This window comes from Primulina eburnea, chromosome 16 (genome assembly GCF_022965805.1).
Source record: "Primulina eburnea isolate SZY01 chromosome 16, ASM2296580v1, whole genome shotgun sequence".
Classification (NCBI taxonomy): domain Eukaryota; kingdom Viridiplantae; phylum Streptophyta; class Magnoliopsida; order Lamiales; family Gesneriaceae; genus Primulina; species Primulina eburnea.
In genome coordinates this window covers 29,467,234-29,489,542 of record NC_133116.1, presented here as the reverse complement: position 1 = coordinate 29,489,542, position 22,309 = coordinate 29,467,234, and the positions used below count along the sequence as shown (strand labels likewise).

Below are 22,309 nucleotides of genomic sequence, written 5' to 3'. Positions count from 1 at the left end.
CGATGATATGTTAATACGTAAGGACAAGGCTCAGTTGACTGATGAGAGTGTCTTTGTTTTCTTGCTGCCCAGTAGTGTGGTTACATGTTTTTGGATCAATCGCACCAATATGAATACGAAAGTCATAATTAACGATCTGAATTCAACGAAAGGAAAATGGAATACGTATATGAATATGCTGAATATGTGATATGAAAATGTATATGAAAATGGTTATGTTTATATTTATGCATCATTATGAAAATGTTATTTTACGTACAAGTATTTTCACTATTGCATGTGATCTGTATATGTATTAATTTTTATCAAGAATATGGTTTGCTGAGTCTTTAGACTCACTAGGGGTGAATATTGCAGGTTATTTTGATAATAATGATAATGGAGGTCTTGATGGTTGATCTGACTGGACTGAAGGTGCACATAACCCGAGGACCAACGCTAGTTTTCCGCACTAGACTTATGATTATATATTATGATTTTTAGGATTATATAAAGATATTTTTATGACTTTGATTATGATTTTGAGTTGTTTTTGAGAGGTTGATAGTATTGACTTTATTTTTAAATATTGCTTTTAGGTTTGATGTTGGGAGATTTTGATGTTTTGACTATTTCCTCTGATTTTCGAATATAGTTGGTTGTTCTAATTTTAAATGGTGTCAAAAATATTTTATATATATGTATATGTGCTCGGACGAATTAAGTGAGGTTTAAAAAAAATCTAGTACATTTTAAGAAAACGAATAGTGGATGTTTTATCTAAGGTCTAGACGGTTGAATTCGAGCCTAGGATCGAAATTCGGTGGTTAGGTGCACCAGGGTTCGGTTTTCTTTTGTGCAGAAAATTCCAGCAACTTCCCACTGCATTTTGAGGGTCTTAAGTGATCTGGTCTAGGTGTTTTAAGGCTTGGTAGGTTGCGGTTAGGTCATGATTCAATTTTGGGAAAGTTTGGTTAAGTTTCGGGTTGATTCAGGTTAAAACCGAGACTCTGGTCCAAGTTTTAAAACAAATTATAGATTTTAATGCATGGGCTCGAGTTTACGTCTAAGAAATGATTAAATAAATATTTTAAGGTGTTGTGATAAATTTTTATGGGTTCGGGTCGAAATTTTAAGGTCCATGGGTAAAATGGTCAAATTAGGGTTTCACGGGTAAAATGATCATTTCGCACCTGAGTTATGTTTGTAGTCCTAGCAATGTCCTGATAATTGATAATGTATGTTTAAAATGTTTATTACGGAATATGGAATTTTTATGAAAAATGCTGAAAATACGTTGCATGTTTGGTTTCATGAAAATGTATGTACATGCATGAATTTTATTAGGTGATCAACATGTTTTGAAGGAGGTGAATTGGTTGTGACTAATACGACACGAACATGAAACATGTAAGGACAATGCTCTATTGACGGGTGAGAGTGTTGCTGATGTCCCCGCTGCCTTGTACCATGGTTATACGTAGATGAATCTATCGATACGTAGATGAATCCATCGATCAACAGCTGATATGAAAGTCACAAGTAATGATCTGAATCACATGGAGATGTGAACCCACGTCTAGCTGTATCTCTAAATCATTGAGGGTTACACAAGTATCGCATTCTATATTTTCGTTGAGAAAGTCAAAATTCAAAGAGTTGAATTTGGCAACTTATAGTTTGATGGAGATCAAACATGATGCTTATAAAAGAGTTTATAAGTTGATTCTATAGGATGGAAGAAATGGAAGTTAACTTGATTGTTAATTAAGAGAGGAGAGTGAAACTGTTTGTTTTAGTGAAAGAGTTCATTAAACTGACAACTGCCAATATGATAAGTGAAAAAATTTTGATCTTTGAAATTTTCATTTTTCATTATACAAAAATGACTTGTATTTTTGATACATCGACGCTCTCGAATATTCAATTGGGGTTATAATGAGTTCGTAATCATTTATTTAACAAATTGAGAATTTACTGATTAAATGATTGTGCCAGGGGTGGTGACTACAAACATACACAAATTCCCATAAATGTTCTAGAGGATTCTAAAATTAAATTAATCATTGATTTAATTGTATAAATTAAATAATAATTATTTAATTTAATTAATATATATATACATATTTTATACATTGATATAATATTTTATATTTATGATATTAATATATTATATATTAGACATTTACAACAAGTTATTCAAAATAATGAAGGATCTGTTCAAATACAGTTTAATAATGAACAAAGAAGATTATTACCCTCTTCTGTTTATGCTAGATCAAGATCTAGTCATTCTTTTATTTCTCCTCTAGATTATATGGTTGATATACCACAAACTTCTAGAGTATCTACTTCTCAAGTTAGAGAAGATTTAGAATCTACTAATACAGTAGATAATTTATTTTTAAATCAAAATAATATTGTTCATAAAAGTAATTTTCAAAAAGTTAGAGAAACTGATACAGTTTCATAAATGAATTTTAGTATTTAATGGATAGTAAACCAAAAATTGATTTTACTAAAGGATCTTCTGCTAGATCAAAGATCAATTCAGAATTTTATTTACCCAAATGGGAATCTTTCAGAGATTGGTACTTTAAAAGTTTCTCTGAAGAAGAATTTGAATATATTGTTACAACATTTTATAAATATAGTGAAAACCATAATAAATTAATACATTTTGTTCCTTGGTTTTTCAAAACATTTATTATAGATTATATTTCAATTCTTGAAAGAAATTATAAACTTTCTTCTGGACAGATTCAAAAATCTGTTTATCCTCCTCAATAATCTTTTATTATAGAAAAGAATAATAAAATTTTAAATTTTACTGCTTTTTCAAAATTATTTGAGAATGATATGTTACAAATCACTGTTAAACATATAAATCAAATAATTGAAAAACAAAATTATACAAATTTATATATTACAATAATAGGAGAAGAGATTAATTCTCTTAAAGATTGTATTGATAAGATTATTTTAGCTATCAATAAAATTAAACCAGATGTTCATATAGAAGAACCAGAAACTAATATTGTTTTTGTTGCTACTTCATCTATACAATCCCCTCCTGATATTAAGGATTTTAAATTTAAATCTTCTGTTTCTGATATAGAAAAATTATTAGAAGAAAAATTTAGAAATCTTAATTATACTTAATGAAGAGTTTGAAGAATTAGAAAAAATTAATAATCATTCTGATGAAGAAATTAATAAAATTAAATGGGCAGATAGACCTACCACAAATAAATATTACTATAATAAACCTACTCCCATGGATGTTCTTATTGAAGAAAATGAATATATTTTTGCTAATAGTTATAATGGGAAAAATATTTATGAATGGAATATTGATGGTTATAGTGATAGGCAAATTTATAATACTGCTCACAGAATGCTTATGTATAGTACTGTTTGTAAAACATCAGGCAATACTGATAAAAATATTGCTAAAATGATAACAAGCAGGATTTACTGGCCAACTTAAAGGTTGGTGGGAGAATTATTTACATTATTCTCAAAAAGATGAAATTTTTAATTCCATAAAGATAGAGAATAATATTCAATCAGAAAATGTAGTTTATACATTAATTTTAACTATGATTGAATATTTTACGGGAAAATTCACTGATAATAGTGAGCAAATTGAACTTTATTAAGTAATCTAAAATGTAAAATACTTACTTATTTTAGATGGTATAAAGATACTTTCTTATCTCGTATTTATGAGATTTCAGACTGTAATAATAGTCTTTGGAAAGCTAAATTTATAGATGGCCTACCTTTCTTATTTGCAGAAAGGGTTAGAAAAGTATTAAGAAAAGAAGATATAAATATTTCTTATGATAATTACACTTATGGTAATTTAATAAATACTTGTATTCAAGAGGGTTTAGCTCTCTGTAATGAATTAAAATTAAACAATCAAATTAAAAAACAGAATTTACTAGAGAAAAAACAACTAGGTAAATTTTGTGATCAATTTGGTATGGATTTACCTAATAAAGGTAAGAAGAAAATTAAAAATCAAGTTGAAAAGATTTATAAGAAAGACATTTGTCTGATAGACAAAGAGATAGAAAAAAAAAAAGAAAAGAAATACGAGAATCAGTGAAAGCTGATAGAAAACAAGAAAATTATAAAAACAAATTAATAATTTGTAGAAAATGTAAAAAGCCAGGACATTATGATAATCAATGTTGGGCTAAAAACAAAATTAATAATTTAGAAATAGATGATAATCTAAAAGAAACATTATTCAAAATAATAATGGATTCGAATAATAATTCTGATAGTGAAAATGAGAATTCTTCAGAATCTTATAATTCTGAAGATATTATAGATAATGAATCTGATATTTCTGATTTAGAAGAATGCAATAACTGTATATTAGGAAAATCTTGTATCAATCATATAGAGGACAATAATAAAAATGATGAGTTTTATAAACTTATGTCTCAATTTCAAGATTTGAATATTAATGTTTTAACAAACAATAATATTTTATAATTCTTTAAAATGATTAAAGATCCAGTATTAAAATCTACTATTATTGATCAAATGGAGAATAATGCTTCAACAAGTGATAATGATAATAACATTCTTGTTAAACAAGAACAAGCTTATTCTATAAAAGAAGTTAAAAATCTTTTACAGAAAAAATATAATCCAGTTACTATACAGGATTTAGTTAAAGAAATTGATAATCTTAAGGAACAAATAAAAATTTTACACCATAACAATAATAGTCTAAACTATCGTATTTCAATTATTGAAAATAATAATAATTCAATTTCTGAAAGTTTTGAAAATATTCAAGATATTTCATTTCCTGATAATAATCAGAAACATTTATCTGTTTTGAGTATGATAATATCTCAAAAATGGTATACTAATATTACTTTATTAATTGATAATTCTTATAAAAAGAATTTCATTGCAATGATAGATAGTGGTGCAGATTTAAATGTTATACAAGAAGGATTAATTCCTACAAAATACTTTCATAAAACTACTCATTCTTTCTCTCATGCAGGAGGAGAACCATTAGAAATAAATTACAAATTACCTAAAGCTTATATTTGCAAGGATAAAAACTGTATTCAAACCAGTTTTTTATTAGCAAAAGATATCTCTAGCCAACTTATACTTGGTCTCCCTTTTATTTATCAAATATATCCTTTAACATATGTTGATGAAACATGTATAAAATGAACTTATTAAGGTAATCCTATTTCATTTCAGTTTATAACTAAACTTGTTCATAGAATTTTAAATGAATTACAAGAACAGATTGAAAGAAAAACCTTTCAAATAAATTCTTTAAAAGAAGAAATAAAATTTCTTACAATAGATGATAAATTACAAAATCCTAAATTGCAGGAAAAAATAAAAATCATTTACAATAAATTTTCATTAGAAATATGTAATGATTTACCAAATGCTTTTTGGAATAGAAAGAAGCATATTATATCTCTTCCATATGAAGAAAATTTTGATGAAAAGAATATTCCTACCAAGGTTCGTCCTTGTCAGATGAATTCTAAATATTTAGAATTATGTAAGAATGAAATTCATTATTTGTTAGATAAAGGTTTAATAAAACCTTCTCAATCTCCTTGGTCTTGTACTGCTTTTTATGTCAATAAACATTCAGAGCAGGAAAGAGGAGTTCCTAGATTGGTAATAAATTATAAACCTCTTAATAAGGTTTTAAAATGGATTAGGCATCCTATTCCTAATAAAAAAATATTTACTAGATAGACTAGTACATGCAATTATATTCTCAAAATTTGATTTAATATCAGGATTTTGGCAGATTCAAATAAAAGAATCTGATAGATATAAAACTGCTTTTAATGTTCCTATAGGACATTATGAATGAACAGTAATGCCATTTGGCCTTAAAAATGCCCCTTCAGAATTTCAACAAATCATGAATGATATTTTTTATAATTATAGCAATTTTATAATTGTTTATATAGATGATATCTTAGTATTTTCTAATGACATTGAAACACATTTTAAACATTTACAAATGTTTAAAAATATTGTTATCCAAAATGGATTAGTTATTTCAAAATCTAAAATGATTTTATTTCAAACTAATATTCGTTTTCTTGGTCATATGATTGAAAAAGGGAAAATAATTCCTATTCAAAGAAGTATTGAGTTTGGATCAAAATTCTCTGAGATAATAACTGATAAAACTCAGTTGCAAAGATTTTTAGGAAGTTTAAATTATATTTCTCCTTATATTCAAAATCTTACTAAAGATTCTGTTATCTTATATGATAGACTTAAGAAAAATCCTTTACCTTGGACAGATAAGCATACTAAAGTTGTTCAAATTATTAAAGATAAAGTTAAGAATCTTCCTTGTCTTATGCTAGCAAATCCTTTTATGGGATAAAATTGTAGAAACAGATGCCTCGGATATAGGTTTTGGTGGAATTTTGAAACAAAAAGATCCCCAAACTAAACAAGAATATCTTATAAGATTTTATTATGGGAAATGGAATAATGCCCAGAAAAATTACTCCACAGTAGCAAAAGAAATTTTAGCTATTGTTAGATGTATTTTAAAATTTCAAGATGATTTATACAATCAAAATTTTATTATAAAAACTGACTGCAAATCTGCAAAATTTATGTTTAATAAAGATTTTAAACATGACGTGTCTAAACAAATGTTTGAAAGATGGCAGGCTCATTTAGCTCCTTTTGATTTTGAAATCATTTATAAAAAAGGTGAAGATAATCATCTACCTGATTTCTTAACTCGAGAATATTTATCCTAATGTTGTTATTTACAGATATGTATTCCCGAGGAAGAGGAGAGTCCTCTTATAGAGGGCGAGGTGGCAGGGGAAAACCCCCTAATAATATAGCACAGCATGGCAAACAGAGGCTAATAGCCCAGAACTTATCAAGTTCATCAGCCAGTAATACTGAGCAGAATACTGAATTATATAATGAGTTTCAAGAATTTTTGAAACAAAAGCAGAAGAATAATACAGATTCTCAGTCTTCAGCATTATATATTAATATTATAAAAGAAGATGATAATGATTCAGCTCTTTATACAGAGACAAAACATCGTGAATTAATTCTTCTTATAGAAGAAAAAGATCTTCAATGGGAAAAAACTCCATGGACTATCATGGATAGATATTTAACCAATACATCATATGTATATGGTGCTTATAAGCAAAGAGGATTTTATGAAAATCTTCTCATATCTACAAAAAGTGTTGATATAACTCACTTTTTTAGTAATACTCAACAAAAAGGAAGTTATAACTTCTCCAAATTTATTATTAAAAAGATCATATCTATAGAAGAATGGGGTATATCTCCATTAGTTGAAAAAGAATTTTATTCTGAACCTTATAAAATGAGTTTCAAATTTAATTTTTGGGATTACGTTGAAAGTTTTAATAAAACTTTATTTTATGAAAATGAAAAGAAGAAACATACTTGGTTTCTGAAGATATGTGAAAATATTTTTCATCATACTATTCCAAATTGGTTTTATATATGGTGGAAAATATTTGGTCCATCTGCAAAGATTTTGTCAGTGAATACATGGTTAAATGTGTCCCCATGCATAAAGAAATCCTTTTCTGAACATTGGATTGACGGCAAGACTTTATGTCTATTCTTCATGGAATTTGGCATTCCATGGATCTGGAGATGGCAACCAGAATGTGATTATACTGATGAAGGTATCCCTTGTTTAAAAAGAGTCAGTTATACTAAATTCTGGGATAAAATGTTACGAGAAGATCCAGCAACTGGAAAACTTCATGGTCATGAAACTCTTCTAAATATGGAGGAAAAAATTTCTTTATATCAGAAAGAATTCCATCATCAACAATAAAAAGAGAAAGACTCTATGAGTCCTTTCAAGATTCTGACTCAGAAATATTCTGAGATTTATTCCAAAGAGAAGATGATTGAAGTTTATATTGAGGAAATGAAGAAGGATTTATACTCCAACATTGGATGCTCATATTCAAAATCAGATAAATCAATGGCTTCCGAATCAAGTGAAAATCAGTTTATTCATTTAATGAAGATGCAGGATGCTCAAGACCCTGAGGATGATATTCCTCAATTTTCTCAGATAAATGACATTTTTGAGAATTTGAAGAATTCTTTAAAAGAAAATATTAAAGATGATTAAAATTGTCAGATGAAGAATCACTGAAGCTGGTGGAATATCACATCTCATCATGGCATATCGTGACAAAAAGTGGGTGGCATAACACTGTAGACTTTTTGCTTTAATAAAGCATTGTACTATTTACTTTAATAAAGTATTGTACAGTTTTTATTTAGAGATGGAATCTGGGGTTTCATGTCCGGCTCTTCTATCTATTTATAGGATGATTCTGTGTCTTTAAGAGGACACGATCGAGTTTGCTCCCCTCTATTCTCTCTTGTAAAAACCTTCTGAATTATCAATAAAAGCTTCAAGTGTTCCGATAACAACTTCGTAAGTTATTATTGTTTTTATTTTTTGTTTTTATATACTGTTTAAATAATTTATATTTCATAAGATTAGCCTGAATGACAGGCTAAAGCATTTGTGCTAAATTATTTACCTTACTATGACATGATCTATATTTATTTGTAACTTGGAATCAGATTGATATAATAAAAAATTTATTTAAATTCTTGGAATTTAATGTAATATAAGAGTCTTTGGTTAGAACATAAGGTAAGAAGATGAACCAGGAAATGGTGAACACAAGGTTCGAGTTTATCCGGGAAAAATAAATTCATGTTGTAGCCCTTCAGCCTGCTTAGCCGAGAAATGGCGTTTAAGGCGTTTATTGGTTATTTTTTATGAATTTATGATTCTTTGGGCTCTCGGTAAATCCTCTGTTGTTTAATTTCTTTGGTATATCTTTCGTAAATCCTTTTATGTTTTGTAAAATTCCAAACAAGAATCTTATATTCATTATTATTCTGGAATTTAAATTTCTCCTTTTCTTATCTCAGTTTGAGTTGGAAATGGTATATAGGCTGGAAACCAATAACCTCCATGTGTGCGAAAGTCACTAAAGAAAAGTTTGATAAAACAACGCCAAGTATCAGATTCCTCTTTGATTCCAAGCTTCAGATGGTAATATATTATATATTACTAAAAGTTAATAAATACATTATTATTATTATGATATATATATACATATATAATATTTATATATATATATATATATATATATATATATTATATGATAGTTTTACAATAATGAAATATATGGAGACTCGCTCTGTATATACTCCATGAAGGTCAAACGTTTTTGACACACTACTCAAGCACACAAAAAGACATCACAAAACTCTCCTCTTTTTGCTCTCCCAAGTCTCGGCCACCTTGATATTTACAAGGGAAAATTTCGGCCATCATGTTCTTCTATCGTCGTTGCATCGTCTCCGGATTTTGGAAATTCGGAGACTATTGTCTCAACACAAAATTGTTTGCGATTAATAGTGCAATCCAAGCGAGGAAAATATTTTCTGATCGTGGATCTGATTAGACGATCAAAACCAGAGCTTCGTTCATAGAAAACTACAAGAAAGACTATGTCCGTTTAAAACCTGGAATATTTTGGATTCTAGCGTATAACACGCGAATGTATTATTCTAAACGTTCTATGAATGATTTCAAATAGACGACGCCCAAGCAACGTTTCGATTGTCGAGACGTACAAATTTTAAACTTCCGCTGTGTTTTGTGTGCGAGAATTCGATGTCCAAACAACTATCACACTAATGTATTGAATTTATTTCAAATTCTCAATCTCTAGTGGAATGATATTAAAAGTCAACAAAATAATAATCTATGATACGATATACATATTCATAGTAAATAATATATGAGTAAGTTTTTTGTGAGACGGTTTCACATATCTTTACTCGTGAGAAATGCCAACTCTGTTCGTTTTTAATATTAGGCATAAAAAGTAAAAAAAATTCAATGGTGACCCAAATAAAAAATATATTTCATAAAATTGATCAATTACACCGTATCACAAGATTTTGTGATAATATATTTTATGAAATATGTTTAATGTAAGTCGAAATCACATATTTATATTCGTGAGATGGATCAATATGATTAATGTCTGAAATGAAAATTTATACTTTTAATATAGAAATAAAAAATTTAATAGATCGAATCAAACAAGAAATTTGTCTCACAAAATGTATCATAAGACGATTTCATAAAAGAATTATATTTTTTATAAGATATAACAACGTTAAACTCAACTCACGAAATATATTTTGAAAAAATGTCTCTGCATTTTTTTTTAAAAAAAATAAAAAAAATTCTATAATAATAATTAAAAAAAACTAGGAAGGGGGGTAAAATACTAAAATCCTAAGGCTAAAACCGATCACAGGGAAGACTACGGTACGGGTTTCTCGAAGCTTCACCCAAACGTGTACAACTCAGGCACACGCCTGGCAAGTCAACATCAGGGATAAAATTAAACTAAAATCGAGGGTGTTGCAGCAATTTCAAGGATCCTGGACTGGAAATATCTAGATGGTTATAAATAAGCCAAGCAGCTCTCTCCCATTATGATATTTGTTATGTTTGCATAACAAATCGACAACTTTATACCAACCCAAATACATTCAACAGTGCAAGAAATTTGCAAAAGATTTGAAAAATAGAGGAGAAGAAGCTGATCTGACATTGTGTTGAGGAGGGAAGATTGGTTGAGGATTTCGCAGAGGAAAAGGGGAGACTTTTTTGGGTCGGGTGCTTTGTCTTCTTTTATGTGCTGGAGACTGTCGGAAGGTATGTTAATGTGATCTGGGATTTGAGTTTTTCTTTCTTTTTTTTCGCGCGTATTTCTGTTCTTTTTTTGTTTTTTTCTTGATTTGTGTTGATATGAGCGTGTGAATCGGCGGACTCTTGGTTTGGATCTGGATACTTGTTTTCTGAATGGCGTCTCAAATTCGATTACGTGAGAGAATTGGGCTTTGGGTTTTCGGGGAGTTTTTTTTTATAGTTTCTGCTTATTTTGTGGGAATTTGTTTGGTAAGGATTGCATGGTTACTGAAGTTCATTTAACTTGTAACTTTAATTTTCAAGCCCTTTGATTACTTGGTTATTAAATAATTCTGGTTGTTAATGAGATTTTGAATTTTTTAGCTGGTTTATAACTTAATTCAAACCCAGAAGTTCGATTCTCGATTCCTTTCTTTGCTTTTGCAGAGATTTAGAGATGGCTCTGTTGCATAAAGATGCTATTTTGGTTTCTCAGCCTGTGAACAATTCAAGAACTCGAAAATCGAGAAGGCGAAAGGATGGAACGAAAAATGTGGCCGAAACACTCGCAAAGTGGAAGGAGTATAATGTGAAACTTGATACGAGTAACAATGTGGAGAAGCCAAAAAGGAAAGCTCCTGCCAAAGGATCCAAGAAAGGCTGCATGAAAGGAAAGGGAGGTCCGGAAAATGTTCGATTCAATTACAGGGGCGTTCGCCAGAGGACGTGGGGCAAATGGGTGGCTGAGATAAGGGAACCACACAGGAGAAGTAGACTCTGGTTGGGCACATTTAGCTCTGGGTTTGAAGCTGCACTTGCTTACGATGCTGCCGCACAGGCCATGTATGGGTCTCTTGCGCGGCTGAACTTCCCGAATTATGCCCCTTCAAGACTGGGTGCTAAAGATTTAGCTTCTGTGCCTACTGTATCCACTTCCGACTCCACCTATTCTAGCATATCCGAGGTTGGTCATAATGGGATCACGCCCAAGATTGAGGATAGTGATGGAATGTCTCACATTGGCGGTAATAAGCGTCTTGAACAACACGAGGCTGACACACCAATGAGCTACGCAAGGGAGGGTGTTAAGATAGAAGCAGTGGGGAAAGAAATCGATCAAAAAGATATATGGCGGGAAATAAAGAAAGAACCTTATGATTTCCTTTATAATAACGAAAATCAGCTTGATCCCCTCTCATTCGGTCAAATGTTTGATGCGGAGGATTTACTCATGGCTTTAGACTCTGCTCCTGCGAATGCTTCAGGTCCTGAGGTTGGAGTGCAGCAGACCCCGATTCGAACAGAGAAGGAAAGTATGGGATTGGATTTCTTGCAGCCTGGTCGTTCCGAAGATGACAATCTCACACTGGATGATTTGTTTTTCGATATAGATCCTTACCTGGTTATCTAGATGCTTGCTGAGGACCTTAGTAGTAAACAAAACGTCCAAATGATCATAAAGCTGATTCTCCAAGTGTTTTAAAGAATAGGGAAATTGGCTGTGAGAGATGGTGTTGAGAGGATCATCCTGTTGTACAGTTGTTACTATTGTAACATAGAAGTGGTAGAGCAGATGTCATGTAAGTCAACTATTGGTTAGAGAATTTATTGACTCAGATTTAATAAACAAACTTTATTTTAATATAATTTATTATTTCATGGTTTGTTTGTTTTTTTTTTTGGCAAAAACTTGTGTGAGACGGTCTCACGGGTCGTATTTGTGAGACGGATCTCTTATTTGGATCACCCATTAAAAAGTATAACTTTTTATGCTAAAAGTATTACTTTTTATTGTGAATATGGGTAGGGTTGATCCGTCTCACGGATTATGACCCGTGAGACGGTCTCACGTGAGACTCACTCTTTTTTTTTGTACTCATGTGATCAACATAGAGAAAGACTTCGATTATAATTTAATAATGAATCGTAATTCGGTGTTGAAACTCATTTGTAAATATTATATAATCTAAATTCGTTCTTAGTCGATTCAGCCGCTTAAAAAAACATAGATAAATGTCGCTTAAGCTTGAGACTAGCATATGTGATGTTGATAAGGGCAAGATTTGGACTTAAATTATATTAGAATCCATTTTGAATTATGCTTGTTTCGAACAGAATTATGCGTTTTTTGGTTTGTTTCTGTTGTCATTACAGGAATGGGGAAAATAGCGAAGACAAAGCCAAGTGGACCAAGAAGTGCACGACCATGAGCACGCCACCGGACAGATGTGTGCGCGCGGCAGCGCGACTTCACGCGCAGGCGCGCGCACCTATACAAAAACATGACCAGAGAGGCGCGCGCCATCGCGCGACATCTCGCGCACCAGCGCGCGCACCATACAACTTCAAGACCCGAGAGGTGCGCGCCACCGCGCCACATCTCGCGCTAGGGCGCGCACACAACTAAGCAAATGAGCAGCAACTAGCGCGCGACCGCGCGAGATCACGCGCAGCCGCGCGCGCACATGCACGGCCAGACACAGCAACTCGCGCGCCCCCGCGCCATTTCATGCGCCACCGCGCGCGCCGCGTCCAGAAAATTTATAAAAGCACGATCTCTAGGTCAGAAAAGGGGTTAGCCGCCGTGAGGGGAAATTACACGAAAATACACCGTCCAGGGAGAAAAAGACACGAGGGAACAAGAACAAGACGAAGAACGACGGATCTGGGGACAGAGAAGACACTTCCGATTTGTTATCTGATTCCTTCTTCTTTATTTTCTACTGTGTCGATGTCTAAATATTCAAACATGTGTTGCGTTTATTTAGAATTCGTCATGAACTAATTTTCTAGGCTAGAGAATGACGTAACTTTGTGGATACGATGATCTGACGCAGTTGTTTATTTAACTAAATTCCGCTTTTGTTTAATTGTGTTCTCTGTATTTATTTCACCGCAATTTACTGGCCATAAATTGTTTGTTGTTGATTAATTCTATAACTCGGGAGAGGGACTAGGATTATAGATCATTAGAGACACATCGTTGAATGTTTATAGCGTTCGGAAGGCGTATAACTTTAGCAAGGCCTATGTAAGAACATCGTTTATATTTATCAATTAACTTAGATTTTATTAGGAATAATTGAATCAAAGTTTGATTGATATAATTTATTCGTCACTTGGGAAAGGGGGAATAAAATAATTAAGTGTTCTTGGCCATTAAATAATTGGAATTCAGGAATAGAAATTCAACTGTGAATATTTATCGTGGAAACTTTGTGAAATCATTTCTCTAGATATTTTCTCTCATTATTATCTCTCAATTCGGTGATTTAATTAATTCATTGTTTTCAATTAATTCGTTCAAACAAACCAACCTTTTATTTGATTCTTCTAAATAAAGTTGAGACTATTTTAATTACGAGCACTGATATACATTTTTACACACACTCCTCGTGGGATCGATATCTGTACTCTAACCAGTACTAAAACTTGACACCGTATACTTGCGGTAGTGAAAACACGCAACAAGTTTTTGGCGCCGTTGCCGGGGAGTGTCAAATTTGAATTTATATCAGTATTGTTACCAATTAGTCTAGATTTTAATTTAGAGCTTTTATTTTTATTTTGTTTTATATTGATTAAGTTTTTCATTTTTTCCTGTTTGACAGTGTATGCTAAGATCGCAAAACTCTGACTTGCTTATTTTTGATCCGGAGATCGAAAGAACTGCGAGAAGATTGAGGAAAGCAAGAAGAGAAGAGATCCAAGCAATGGCTGAGAACAGAGAGAATGACAGACACGCCCAGCCAGAGGCGATTCCTATCAGAGATCACTTCCGACCAGTGATCAACAATCATTATTCTGGCATTGCTCGGGGGACCATAAATGCCAACAATTTCGAGCTGAAGCCTGCCTTGATCAATATGGTTCAACAAAACCAGTTCGCTGGAACTGCCACTTCAGATCCTCATGTTCACCTGAGAACCTTCTTGGAGATTACGGATACGGTAAAAATTAATAATGTTTCTGATGATATTATTAGATTGCGCTTGTTTCCGTTTTCTCTCAGGGATCAAACTAGAGGATGACTTCAATCGCTTCCCTTGGGAAGTATCACGACATGGCAGGAGTTGGCGACAAAATTTCTGGCAAAATACTTTCCCCCTGCAAAGTCTGCACAGTTGAAGATTGAGATTAGCACGTTCAGGCAGACTGATTTTGAACAATTGTATGAGGCATGGGAAAGATACAAGGAGCTGTTGAGAAAGGGCCCAAACCATGGCTTTGAAGACTGGGTTCAGATCGTGCTTTTCTATAACGGGTTGAACGGTCAGACACGGACAACAGTGGATGCAGCGGCAGGTGGCACGATCTTTGCCAAATCTCCTGCTCAAGCCTATGACTTGCTTGAGCAGATGACTATTAATAGCTACCAATGGCCGTCTGAAAGGTCAGGATCACAAAGGACTGCTGGAGTTTATGCTGTGGATCCTATCACATCACTGACTGCGCAAGTATCAGCATTGACTACACAGATAGCAACTATGAACAAAGTGAGTACATCAAACTTTTAGGGACCGTCAGTTGCCATTGAAGAGTCGCACATTCCTGAAGAAGTGCAATACATCAACAATAAGAACTTAGGAAGCTACGGAGGATATCGAGGTAACCCTCCCCCTAACACTTATCACCCTGGTTTGAGAAACCATGAAAATTTTTCTTATACAAACAATAAGAATGTGTTGAATCCTCCACCGGGGTTCAACACATCAAATGGGGAAGGGAAGCCATCATTTGAGGATTTGGTTGGAACTTTTGTTGCTGAATTTGGCAAGAGAATGGCTAGGACTGAGTCTAGGCTCGACAACCTAGAAACCCACATGGCAAGTATTGGTGCTACTTTGAAAATCTTGGAGTCGCAAGTTGGGCAAATAACGAAGCAACTCGCTTCTCAACCATTAGGCGCAGTACAGAAGACTGCAGACTCAAATCGGAGAGAGGTGAACGCCATTTCTATACATCATGAAGAGATTGGGATGATAGAAGGAGAAAAGAAAAAAGTTGATTGCACACCCAGCCGGGAAGATAAGTCGACTCCAAGCAAAGGAAACCGAGGTAAGAAAGGTATGAGTTCTGATTTTGATCAATGCATCGATATTTCTTTACTTCCCTATCCCCAAAGATTTTTACAATTAAAGGCTGAATTTCAAAAGAAAAAAAGTCTTGAAGATCTCAAGACCTTACACACTAACATTCAGTCTGCAGAGCAGGAAGAGTTGGCATCCCCACGAAACCTTCCGAAGAAGATGCAAGACCCCGGAGAATTTATCGTACCATGTGAAATAGGGGGTCAATCAGTGGAAAAAGCTATCTGTGACTCAGGAGCGAGCATAAATATAATGCCAAGTTCTCTCTACGAGAAACTTGGACTGAGCAGGATGAAACCCACATGACTAAGCTTACAGATGGCAGATAGATCGATCAGGACACCGTTGGGGATTGTGGAAGATGTTGAGCTTCGGATCGATAAATTGAGGCTTCTAGCAGATTTTGTGATACTTGACATGGGGAACAGTCAGAATGTTCGCACCATTCTAGGACGATCATTCTTAGCTACTGATGGAGCCATCATCGACTTGAAGCAACGAATATTGACAATGGATGTTGAAGGTCAAAGGGTGGAGATCAAAGAATCCAAAAGTTCTCACGACCCACCTTGAATAAACTGGTGACAGTCGGGCTAATGACGTTAAACCAAGCGCTGTGTGGGAGGCAACCCACGATTAATTCTCGCATTTATTTTGTCTATTTTATTTATTAATATTTATTTTATTTTATCTTTTATTTCTTGCTCTTAATGAGTTTCATTCACGTATTAATTTGAATCGTTTTATTTTTGCAGGTTATTTAAAAAAAAGAGTGAAAATACAGATGCAAGCGCGCCCATGCGCGACATCCCGCGCAGTCGCGCGCCCAAAACCAAGAGAAGTCGCAGCAGCTCGTGCGCCATCGCGCTATTTCTCGCGCGATCGCGCGCACATCATTATTGAAGGAAACCCGAGGAGCGCGCGCTGTCGCGCCACACCTCGCGCGACCGCACGAGCTCAATTATTTCCAAAAAAGACAGAAGCCAGCGCGCCCCAGCGCGATTTCACGCGCGACCGCACGCGCTCAATATATCGCGGATGACAGAAGCCAGCGCGCGGCCGCGCCGCGTGCAGCTCCCTCCTTTAAAACCCTATCTCCCGATTTTACACACACACAACTCTCCAATCTCAGAAATAGCCGCCACCCTCAGCAATCCTCTCCTAAAATTCATCCCCCTCACAAATCCTCTTCCAATTCACTCAACCCACAACCCTCCATCAACAAAACTACTACATAACTCCTTCAATCCACCTTATTATCTCACAAACACATAACCCATCTCTCCCAACACCAAAAGCAGCCGCCGCCGCCGCCGCTGCCGCCGCCCCTCGCCGCCGGTTATCATCTCAAGCTATTGTCTTCAAGGGTACAGTTTCTTCTACATTATTATTGTTTGGGATATTTTTCAGATTTCAAGCAATTGTTGGTGGGTTTGTGCTCTATATTTGTTAATTATTGGTGTGAACACAAATTGAACATTATGCCGCCGAGAAAAAGATCAAAGGATGGGGCTTCCTCGTCTCGTTCCTACGATGCTCACAAATTTTGGAACGAGGAAGCCTTTCGGGTATATGAGAGCACCATGTCTCGATCTATCATTCCTGAAAGAAGGATAGATATGAGCCACCTTGATTGTGATATAATTGAGGTAGTTGTGCGACGAAGATGGGTAGATATAGCACAATCTCCGCCAGACGCCGTGATATCTGTAGTCCGTGAATTTTATGCGAATTTGAGAATCAAACATGAGGAATACGGAGTTTTGGTGCGAGGACAACTCGTCTATTTTGATTCGGCCACCATTAATGCAATCTAAAATCTGCCGGAGTTTGAAAATGACGGGTACACAGAGTTGATCACTGAGGATGTAAACTACGATCAGATTATCAGGACCTTGTGTATCGAGGGTGCAGAGTAGCGATTGAATCAGGGCTCCCCGGTTACGCTGAAGAAATCTGATCTATGTCGTGACCCACGCTGCTGGGCATCTTTTATTCTCTCACGGATCATGCCCTCTTCCCATCAGACTGAAATTACAAAAGACAAAGTGGCGTTGATTTACGCCATCATGACTGGGAGAACCGTCGATCTTGGGAAGCTCATTCACAGCTATATCATGCGTGCTGGCACGGGACTCATGACCGTCAGCCTTCCTTGTGCACATACTATCACTGCCCTATGTCTTCATGCCGGTGTGCAATGGGGCGCCGATGAACAGGTCTGGAAAGCCAAGGGCCCAATCACAGTATTTGAGGTAGAGCGTTCGCGCTTTAGCGACGAGATAGAACGACAAGAGGCCAGGGCAGCTTATAATAGGAGGGCCAGAGCACGCCAGCCGCCGCCACCACCTTCGATCCCTCGATCAAGTTTGGGAGATCGCATGTTCCGACTGGAACAGGATATGCGGGTCGAACGTCAAGAGCAAGCTGAACACCGACACACTACTAGTACCTTCATGTCTTTTATGATGGACTTCACATCAGTGCTCGCCCAGCGTTTCCCACCGACTGGACCCGACGATGTTCCCTATCCACCACATCCAGTCTGGCCACCACAGTACCCACCACCAGTTCTATCACCACCGCAGCCCATGGATGATGATGATGAAGAGGCTTCGTACGATGACTCGAGCCCCGAGTTCTGACACTTGGGAGCGAGGTATGTGTTGTCATGTTCTTCATTTCTATACATTGAGGACAATGCATACTTTAAGTTTGGGGGGTTGATGCAATTGCTTATTTAGTTTTTTTTTTATTTATTGCGTAGTATTAGTTAATTTGAAATTTTTTTTTTTTATTGCATGTTAGAACTTGTTAGGTAGCGTCATGGATAAGCAAAATGTGTGAGAAATGATGAAAACTGAAGTGCGATCCTGAAATATATATGTGTTCATGATAACCTCGGAATCACAATTATTTTGCACGGTCGTGATGTTGATACTATCGTTGCTTAGAGACAAGTTGCATGACTATGATGCTAAATAGATGAGGGAAATCCGATTCTTGGTAAAACCTGCATGACATTGATTGACACTTTTGCAGACTTAGAAATGATCTAGACAGTCTTTCACAACATCCTTGGGCCTGTGTTCTTTGTTTACTGTCAATTGTAGCCCATTGAGCATCAAAGTTAATTGAGATGCGTACTTTTTCTTCGTGCACCTATTTCATATATAATTTTGATTGAAAATTGCATGTGACTGGTTTGTATGAGATGATTAATGGATTGACGGTAATCTAGAACTTGTTTGAACACTTTTCGAGGCGAAATACGGATAATATGAGACATAGGAATGATTTAGGCGATCTTTGGAGCCGTTTTGAGCCTTCGAGCCTACCAACTGAACATGAAGTATCCCTAGTGTCCCATTTTGATCCTATTAAAACATCAAGTGGCGTATGTCAATGACATACAATTAGCCCCCACTTGTATCTATTCTATATCCCACATCAACTACCAAATGAAGCTTATACACTTAATTTCCTACCTGATTTTGAGAGAAATAAATTCAGTGGTGTTGTAATGATTCAAATGCTCCTTGAAAAGAAAAAAGAAAAAAGAAAAAATTTAAAGCATGCAAAAAGGAGTTAGCAAAGAAAAGAAGAATAAAAACAATGAAAAGAATGAATCAAAAGTGGTTAGCAAGAAAGAAAATACGGGAAATGGAGGATATGAATGAAAAGAAAACAATAAAGTGGGTGGTGGTTCAAAAGAAAATGAAAATGAGTGAAGTTGATGAAGTTCAAATATTTCTCTCAAATTTTGATTTCCATACCTTTATTGTAGCCGTGAGCCGTGGCCTAACGTTACAAGCCTACAAGACCTATTAACCTTGTCACATTTATCCAATATACTAGTGGAGAAAAGTTGTTCAAGTCAAGCCTATGGATACCTGAAAAACATTGTCATCAAGTATAAACTTTAATCACTTGCTTGCAAGCATCTCGTTGTGTGATTTCATCTTTGGTATAATTTCGTTGAATATTCATTGAGCCAATTAATCACCAATAAAGTCCAATGTGATCTATGAATGTGAATTTGTATTTGATGAAGTGTGAGTTGAACTAAATTGAGGATTTCTCGATTCTGTAAGGCGAATGGGCATTATTACTCTATCTGAGCATTCGTTTGGGTAAATAAACATTGAAATATCACACACGCACGTGACTCTTGGGAAATCATGAATTACATTAAAATAGATAAGTCTGAGGCCAATATCACTTTTTGCGAATCCATGACTGCTAAGAGTTTCATTATTTGTTAATTGACTTCCGGTTTTTATTCTATTTTGCTAGAGACTAGCAAAAGTTTAAGTTTGGGGGGTTTGATAAGTGCAAGATTTGCACTTTAATTATATTATAATCAATTTTGAATTATGCTTGTTTCGAACAGAATTATGCGTTTTTTGGTTTGTTTCTGTTGTCATTACAGGAATGGGGAAAATAGCGAAGACAAAGCCAAGTGGACCAAGAAGTGCACGACCATGAGCACGCCACCGGATAGATGTGTGCGTGCGGCAGCGCCACTTCACGCGCAGGCGCGCGCGCACCTATACAAAAACATGACCAGAGAGGCGCGCGCCATCGCGCGACATCTCGCGCACCAGCGCGCGCAACATACAACTTGAAGACCCGAGAGGTGCACGCCACCGCGCCACATCTCGCGCTAGGGCGCGCACACAGCTGAGCAAATGAGCAGCAACTAGCACGCGACCGCGCGAGATCATGCGCAGCCGCGTGCGCACATTTACGGTCAGACACAGCAACTCGTGCGCCACCGCGCCATTTCATGCGCCACCGCGTGCGCGCCGCGTCCAGAAAATATATAAAAGCGCGATCGCTAGGTCAGAAAAGGGGTTAGCCACCGTGAGGGGAAATCACACGAAAATACACCATCCAGGGAGAAAAAGACACGAGGGAACAAGAACAAGACGAAGAACGATGGATCTGGGGACAGAGACGACACTTCCGATTTGTTATCTGATTCCTTCTTCTTTATTTTCTACTGCGTCGATGTCTAAATATTCAAACATGTGTTGCGTTTATTTAGAATTCGTCATGAACTAATTTTCTAGACTAGAGAATGACGTAACTTTGTGGATACGATGATCTGACGCAGTTGTTTATTTAACTAAATTCCACTTTTGTTTAATTGTGTTCTCTGTATTTATTTCACTGCAATTTACTGGCCATAAATTGTTTGTTGTTGATTAATTCTATAACTCGGGAGAGGGACTAGGATTATAGATCATTAGAGACACATCGTTGAATGTTTATAGCGTTCGGAAAGCGTATAACTTTAGCGAGGCCTAGGTAAGAACATCGTTTGTATTTGTCAATTAACTTAGATTTTATTAGGAATAATTGAATCAAAGTTTGATTGATATAATTTATTCGTCACTTGGGAAAGGGGGAATAAAATAATTAAGTGTTCTTGCCTATTAAATAATTGGAATTCAGGAATAGAAATTCAACTGTGAATATTTATCGTGGAAACTTTGTGAAATCATTTCTCTAGATATTTTCTCTCATTATTATCTCTCAATTCGGTTATTTAATTAATTCAGTGTTTTCAATTAATTCGTTCAAACAAACCAATCTTTTATTTGATTCTTCTAAATAAAGTTGAGACTATTTTAATTACGAGCACTGATATACATTTTTACACACATTCCTCGTGGGATCGATATCTGTACTCTAACAGTACTAAAACTTGACACCGTATACTTGCGGTAGTGAAAGCACGCAACAGATGTTGTGTATCGCGTTTCTTGGTAAGGGCATTGAGATGTCTAAACATGCAAATTGGTAATCATATGATGATTATATCGAATTATTCTTTCTCGGACTTTTCAAGTGGTTATCATTCATCGAGAGGATAAGTCTGTGGTTATGATTGTACACCATTAGTCCTTACGATCCAAGAATACTGAGGCTCTAGATGCTAGGGCTGTGCTTTGACTCGTTTACCGACCCTAGGAGGGTCATCAGGTGGCGAGATTGGGTACGGTTGCGACACATGTAGGTGCCAGTGCATTGTTGGGGGAATTCACCGCTCACCTACGGGTGTGGATATCCTATGTTATCTGATTAAATAATAGTGCATGAAATCTCTGGCCAGAGTATGAGATGCACGTTAGAGAAGGAGTTCTCCAATTGTCCATTTGATGCCACTATATATTCTCAAATATGTGTCACATAGTTAACGAATTATTATGCAAGCCTCGATGAACCAATGATTGCTAATTCAATCAGGATATATGAGATGAAGGGACCGTACTATACGTTAATCATAACCGACTGGTTCTTGCAGGAACTATCAGTGATATCTTGGGAATAATGGGACGATGCTACTAGACATTTTTACCATGATTCGAAGGGTTTAATCAGAAATATGATTTCTGACATTATCAATTGTTGATACATAGAATGAGGCAAATTAGGG

General features: G+C 35.1%; 1 protein-coding gene across 1 annotated transcript; it reads left to right on the top strand.

Annotated features, from left to right (window-relative positions):
• Positions 1 to 10,281: 10,281 nt before the first annotated feature.
• LOC140817491 (dehydration-responsive element-binding protein 2C-like) lies at positions 10,282 to 12,420 on the top strand. Its single transcript, XM_073177206.1, has 2 exons — positions 10,282 to 10,801; positions 11,222 to 12,420. Exon 2 carries the CDS (start codon positions 11,232 to 11,234, stop codon positions 12,183 to 12,185), a length of 954 nt encoding a protein of 317 aa, XP_073033307.1. The 5' UTR covers positions 10,282 to 10,801; positions 11,222 to 11,231; the 3' UTR covers positions 12,186 to 12,420.
• Positions 12,421 to 22,309: the final 9,889 nt, after the last annotated feature.